The sequence below is a fragment of the Propithecus coquereli genome, unplaced genomic scaffold, assembly GCF_000956105.1.
Source record: "Propithecus coquereli isolate 6110/MARCELLA unplaced genomic scaffold, Pcoq_1.0 Scaffold218, whole genome shotgun sequence".
In the NCBI taxonomy this organism is placed as follows: domain Eukaryota; kingdom Metazoa; phylum Chordata; class Mammalia; order Primates; family Indriidae; genus Propithecus; species Propithecus coquereli.
In genome coordinates, this window is record NW_012146967.1 from 3,263,416 (window position 1) to 3,270,384 (window position 6,969).

Consider the following 6,969-nt stretch of genomic DNA (forward strand, 5'->3'; position numbering starts at 1 on the left):
GCACAAAAAGCCCTGCTCTACGGCATTTGCCGACTTCTGCGATGTTTCCACCGTGGCCAGTGAGACTTTCTGTTGGATTGAGTATGAGGTGAGAGGGAAAAAGAGGATTTCAGAATGTTGCCAAGGTCATTCCTGGGTTTCATCTCATCTCTGCCTTGTCATTACCAATAAGACGCCACCTCCCGAATCCCTCATTCGGTCAACAGATGTGTCCTACGAGCCTATCAGGTACTCTGTTTTAGACACGGGGCAACAAAGACAGCGCTTAGGAGTAGTGGACAGGTGGCGGTGGAGGGGACACAGACGATTATCACACCCATGATAACTCTTGGAGATCCAGAAACGCACAAGATGCCCGTTCACAGGTACGGTGACCATCGTTCAGTGGGACCGCCGTCTGAGATCCTCTGGGCAGAAAGGCTGGTAGCCAAGGACTGTTTCAAATCAAGGATACCCTTTCATTTCTTCCCCAACAATAGAAGGAAAAAGAAACCATAGGGAAGGGTGGGGAATAAAAGGGAAAGTAACAATAGATCGTTGTTGAAATGGAATAGCAGACATTCTGGGAACAAGGCGAAGTGGAGTAAGAGCACAGGAGGGCCTCCGCTCCAGAGGCCACTGGGGGGGCAGCTGGGACAAAGGCCTGGCTGCTCCACCCGCCCCTGCCCCATCCCCTCCTCCCCGGCATCCAGAGACCTTGCAGGGGAAACCAAGAGCAGGGAGGTACACCAACCACACCTGGTCACGTTAAATGTTTTGATTTTGAAAATCAAACCTGGGGTCTGGTACATTCATAGGCAGGTCGTTCCTTTTTTCAAAAGTAGTTTCATGCATCAGCCTTACAGTAACTAGCATCTTGGTATATAAAGAGCCAAGATTTTATACATAGGTGAACAAAAACAGAAACTTTTTAACTGTGTTTTACATTGCTGGCCCCTAAGGTAAGGTGAGTTTCAGAGCCCATTAGGCCCGTTATGTTCTCCTGATTGGACTGGGCGGGGATGTCACATGCTAACTGAACACGTGCCGTGTGTGCAGCACCAGGGATACAAAGAGGAATGAGACAGGCTTTGTTCTTGCAGAAGAGACAATTACCATACAGTGTGGGATACGCCCCCATGGCACCATGAAGTGTGTTTTAGGTTACACAAGTGAGGTCGTTATTAGCACGGTTGACAAGGTGGGTGTATCAGGGAAGCCTTCACAGAAGAGGGGACACCTGAGCAAGCTTTTAAGGATGGACAGAAATTGGTCAGATGAGCAAGATAAGGAAGGGTATTCCATGTAGCAGGGAACAGACTATGCTAAGGCAAAAGGGCGTCTTTGAGAACTATAAGCCGTTTGCTATTTCTGCAGAAAAAACAGCAAAGTAGAAAGCAGAGCTGAAGACAGAGCTAGAGGGAGGGCAGACATCCTTGACTTTGACTTTGAGAGCGATGATGCACCACAGAATTATGAAAAGAGATGCATGGTGGGGGAGGGAGGAGCAAAGTTGCATGGTTCAGATTTGTGTTTCAGAAAGATGACGCTTTGGTGGTGACATGGAAGGAGGTGAAGTCAAGATAGGAGGCCTCAGAGCAGTGAAGCTGCTGGAAAATTCTAGGCAAGAGAACCAGTGGAGAGGCAGGAAGGCCAAAAAAAACTGAGCTAGAATCCATTACTTTTATTTCTCCTTTCCCTTGTGTTCCCAGAAATCCCCTCTCCCCCATCCCAGAGGACAGCATCAACTTTAGTTCAGACCTACTACTGTGCCAGGCCTTCACAGGGGCTGGCCCAAAGCTCCCAAACACCCTCACTGGGGCCAGCCCCACCAACCAGGGCAACCTCAGCAGAAGTTGGTATCCTCCATAGAATGCTTGGCCATGAGTCCCCCCAACAAAGATGGCTTTGGGACCCTCTTATTTATCCACAAAAGACAAAAGGTCCTTCCCCCTAGGTCACTGGCCAGGTATCAGATTGTCCTTGGTGGGGCCAGGCTGGTTCAGAGTCTGCAAGCTGGACTCACCAGGAAGGGAAGAATGTTATCCTGCAATCCTCTCGCCTGCGCACAGGGAAACCTGATTCCACAGGAAGGCCCTGGACCAGGAATGGGAAGACAGAGATGTGTAGAAAAGGGAGCCCCACTGTCCCTGTGGGGCGGGGGTGGGTTCACTCTCAGTCCAGACTGTGGATCCTCTCCTCCCTCATTATCACCTCAAAGGGGGAAGAAAGGGACTGTGAGAGCTGGCCTCACCCCCTCAACAACTTCTTCCCCTCTGGAGACAGTTGGCACAATGAAGGAGGGGCTGGGGCAGGGGCTGACCCAAGGCAGCCCCAGGCTCTGCCAAAGCCGCCCAGGGACCGCGGGGCTGGCCCGCCACCTGCTGGCCGCTCCTGGTGGCGGGAGACAGGCATCGTCAGCAATGCTTCAGGGCAGGATTGAGATTCTAAGGCAGCCAGGATTGACTTAGAGGAATCTGGGGACATACTGAGATTCAGTCAGGTTAGGAAGTCGGGGAAGAATCTGGGTCAAGGTTCGGTGTGAGAAGCTGACCTGTCAGTGGTGGGAAGCCTCCGTCACAAACAATCGAGGAAGGCAGGGCCACCTTCCGGTGAGTTAACCAGTCTCAGTTTCCTACGTCTCCCCTTTTTCACCCACAGAGGGGCAAGAACACCACCACAAACCAAAGATTGTTGTTCTCAAATCCTAACTAAAGTGTGGGCGTAGGACATGCGGTTGAAACACACCGGGAGAAACTTCTCTGGCCAAAGTTATGTCCCCCACCAGTGCGTACAGCCTGAAACTCACACAGCGGTCCTCCCTGTGGGTTGGAAAGATTGAATACAAAGTCAAAATTTAAACGTGGCTTCACTGAGGCCATTCATGGCACTTCAGCCTCATTGATTGTGACCCTACACTCCTGCACACCACACAGAGGGTGGGGGACAGAGATTAATAAGACCCAACTTTATCACCCAGGAGCTATGGGCAAAAATGACCAATAGACCAATGGGATAAATAAATAGCACAGTAGGATAAATCCTAACCCAGGCTTCCCGATATTTGGCATGAAGATATGAAACAGGAATGCCTAGCAAGGGCTGCTGTCCAGACGATTAACGTCGCACGGGAAGGGTCACGATAGTCTGCAATAGTAATACACACTTCAATAGCACTTACCGTCCACCGGGCACATCCTATGCACTCGTATACTAACTCAGATGTTAACCCTACTTACATATATTAACTCTATGAGGTAGGAACTATTATTATTCTCATTTAGGTGCAGTAACTTGCAAAGGTCACATACTTTTTCAGGGTGGAGATGGGATTTGAAGCCATATACCCTAGCTCTGATGTCTATATTCTTAACCACGGCACCCTACTGCCGTTTATTAAGTTCAACCTCCCTACCTGAAGCAACTTTCCTGAAAAATAGCTGAGCCAGGGACAACACAGCCAGCAAGGATAACACTCAAAATCAAGGTCAAATATTAGGCTGAATAGAGATTGAAGACTTCAAGGGCCATGTAGCCATTCTGACTGCCAGGCAGACAGGCGGTGGCACCATACAAGGAAGAGGACCTAGAAGCAACACCTTGGCAGACATCCACCCCTAAGCTCAGAAGCTAAATGTGCAGCTTTACATCAACACATAAGCGGAGATAAACAGGCTTCATGGTAAGTGCCTTCAAGCAAGACGAGACACGGAAGACAAATGAGACTGGATCAGAACAGAGGTGATTCACGTGGCCACTCTGGTTGAGAGGCGATTCCTGAGCAGGAAAGTGAAGACTGATGTCTGACTCTGCTGAACATACGTTCATGGTGACGGGATATTGAACACTCATGATAAACTATAAATAGCTCCCACTCCAGAGTATAGGCGTAATCATTCTCAACCTGAGTTAACTTCTCAAGGAAAGGATGTGAGTGTTTACACGCATGTTGGAATAACAGAGTACCTGGCACGCTTAGTGACCTGGATGCATTCATTTATTCAGTTAATACATAGTTACCGGGCGCCTATATGTGGCCACCTTTGGAGACAGGCATATGCAACCTTGTTTTCCATTCCCAAAGGCCGCCCTCTGTCGGACTGCTCTGCTTCCCATCCATGTACTCCTCTGCCCTGGATGTGGTGCTTCCCTGTCTCCACATTTGAGCTAACTCCCTGAACTGCAAATTCCATGTCTCCAGCTGCCATGACAATATTTATCACCTCTCAGTACCAAAAAGTTGCGGTAGAGACCTATTCTGCAACTGCATGAATGCAGGGACCTGTTCACTTCTATACCTGAGCATTTAAACTGTGCCTTGCACTGAATGGATCTCAGTAACCACTTGGTGTATGACTGCTGCAATGATCTTGACATAAGCATCAGGCCTTTATCCCCAACAGCTCACCATCTAGGGGGCACCGCCTGAGAAGGGCTGGAAAGTAGGTCATTTCTGCTTACCTTTGGTGTTCAGAGAACAGGCTGTGGAGCCAGACCGACAGTAGGTAGAAGAGCTGGGATACAAACTCAGGCACTCCCATCCCAAGGGCTTGGGATAAGGCCTGGAGGCATGTATGGGTTTCTTTTACCCTCATAACAGCCTCACTTTATGGAGGGAGGGTGGCTGAGGCTGAAACAGGTTAATCTGGCAAGTCTTGCCAGATGTATTTCAGATTTAAGACCTTTCTCATTTTTTTGGAAAGGTAACATGGTGTATATACCGTATTTTATATTGTACTTCCAGTGGTCTCTGAGCCACACCCCATATCAAACACATCGTGATGGTTTCAGCAAATCATATGAACAGGCACACTAAGTGGTATAATTCAGGCTATTAGACCCTAACTTCCCTTTGGATCAGGCATTGCTGCTGAAGGAGCTCAGGAAATTTCACCCCAAAATATGACTCCTTGGTATAAAGAGTATTTTGAGTTAAAGTCCCTTAGAGATCAACAGGCCCTTGGAAGGGGCTTTCCCTCTATCTACCAGACAGACCCATCAAAAGAACAATTGATTTCCCTTCCCTTCCCTGTTATCTCACTATATTGCAGGAAGGAAAATCAAGAATGCAACCAGACCTGGCCTAAATCATTTTAAACATAATAACTGTCTCTCAGGTTAATTTACAAGTCAATCTGTTTCCCCCATGCATTCATCCTCCCTAGCAACCATTTATTGCCCCTAAATGGAATTCCCTGTATTACTCAACTTCCCTTCCCCTCTAAAAGAAGGGAATAGAAATTCCTGGACCCCATTGGGATATTGGGTAATCACTCTGTGATTCTCCCCATGCACATGGTATTAATCTGCCTTAATTGTGAGTTGATCTTTCAGCAAACTTTTGGAGGAAAGGGGAAGTTTCCCCCAAAAGATCACAAAACATTTCTAATTTCCAAAATGTTCTGAATTTTTGATTTGCAAGTGAGGGACGGTGGACCTGCAAAAGCAAAGCCCTTAGAAGAGAACGTGGCACAGAGCAGGTGCTGTGGGGCCTGGCAGGCAGTGGCCACTTGGTACCTGCCAATGTCCTTCTCTCTGGCCACTGTTTGACACCACCTGAGCCTCTCATAGCTGCCTCCCTCTTCTCGCCCAAGAGGTGAGATTGTTGCCCCAGAAGGTGGCAGTGCTTGTGGACTCCTGCTTACCAGTCTGTGTGTGCATCGTCGATCACCAACAGGATCCTGGGTCTTTGAACCACAGGCGTGGAGGGACCCAGAGGTTCCACCAGCCCCGCGGGAGCCTGCGGGGTCTGCTTCATGGCACTGGAGAGGGAACTAAACAGGCTGGATCCTGGAGAGGAGAAGGAGGCGGCCAGGGGCTGGGGGTGCCTCCTCTCCATGGCTGGGGAAGCCGGGGAGCTGGTGGAGCTATCTGGGCGCTGCAGGTCCGTCATGTAGCCGTTGGGCAGATTGGTCACGAAGCTGCTGTCGGAGAGACGCCGCCGGAGGAAATTCATGGCTGTAGGTGGAGATGGCTTGCTCCTACTCAGACGTGGCTTGGTGAGGCCCAGGACACAGGCTGCTGGGTGGAGGGAGTGGTAGGACTCAGGGCCAGAAGAGCCGGGGGAATTCTGCACGACCAGCAGTCGGCTTCAGCTGCCTTGGCCGTCCTCCTGGAAACAAGCCAAGTGACACATTAGCGGACACGACCTCCTCCTCTGTGAGAGCCACAGACACGGCGCTTTCCTGCCCCACCGCTGGTGGCAAGGTAAACTGGGACATCATTTTGGAAAGAGATTTGGCAACATGTGTTAAGAGCATATCCTTTTAACCTAAAATTTCCATTTTCTGGAATTCTATCCCAAGAATCTAAGCTACAGAAAAAGCATCATGTTCAAATATGTTTATCACAGCACTATTTAAACTGGCAAAATAGCAGGGAGGATCTCAACATTTAACCACAGGATAACTAATAAATAAACTATAGCACAGTCACTCAATGAGCCTTTTTTGGCTATTAAAAAAGCATTCTGAAGGATAGTTTTTAGGAACAGAAAAAATTTCATGTTGTAATATTAAATAAAAAAGATCATGATACCAAAGTATAGGTTCGGAATGACTACAACTATGTAAAAGTTGAAAATAACAACACTTCGAAAATAAAATAAATCAAAATGTTAACAATGACTGTAGTTTGGTAATACAAGTACATGCTAGTTTTTCTTTTTCTTTCCCCTTATTTGTATTTTCAAATTTTCTAGAATGCACATTACTGTGGACTGACATGTATACCCCTATCAAATCCATATGTTGAAGACCTAAGCCCCAAAGTGATGGTATTTGGAGATGAGGACTTCAGGGTTAGACGAGGTCATAAGGGTGGGGCCCTCATGATGGGAGTGGAACCCTTATAAGAAGAGACACCTAAAAGACCCCTCCCCCTGCCCTCTTCCTTGTGAGGACTCAGCAGGAAGGTGGCCACCTGCAAGCCAGGAAGAGAGCCCTCACCAGGACCCAACCACGCTGGCACCCTGAGCCTGGACTTCCAGCC

At 48.5% G+C, this 6,969-nt stretch overlaps 1 protein-coding gene across 3 annotated transcripts in view; it reads right to left on the reverse strand.

Annotated features, from left to right (window-relative positions):
- The window catches only part of SYN3 (synapsin III), a 407,059-nt gene extending 400,978 nt beyond the window's left edge, over positions 1 to 6,081 (reverse strand). For all 3 annotated transcript variants that reach the window (XM_012644720.1, XM_012644718.1, XM_012644719.1), the window contains exon 1: positions 5,625 to 6,081. In XM_012644720.1, the coding sequence (XP_012500174.1) occupies positions 5,625 to 5,935 (311 nt within the window). In that variant the 5' untranslated portion in view covers positions 5,936 to 6,081. The remainder of the gene's footprint in view (positions 1 to 5,624) is intronic.
- Between the last annotated feature and the right edge of the window lie 888 nt (positions 6,082 to 6,969).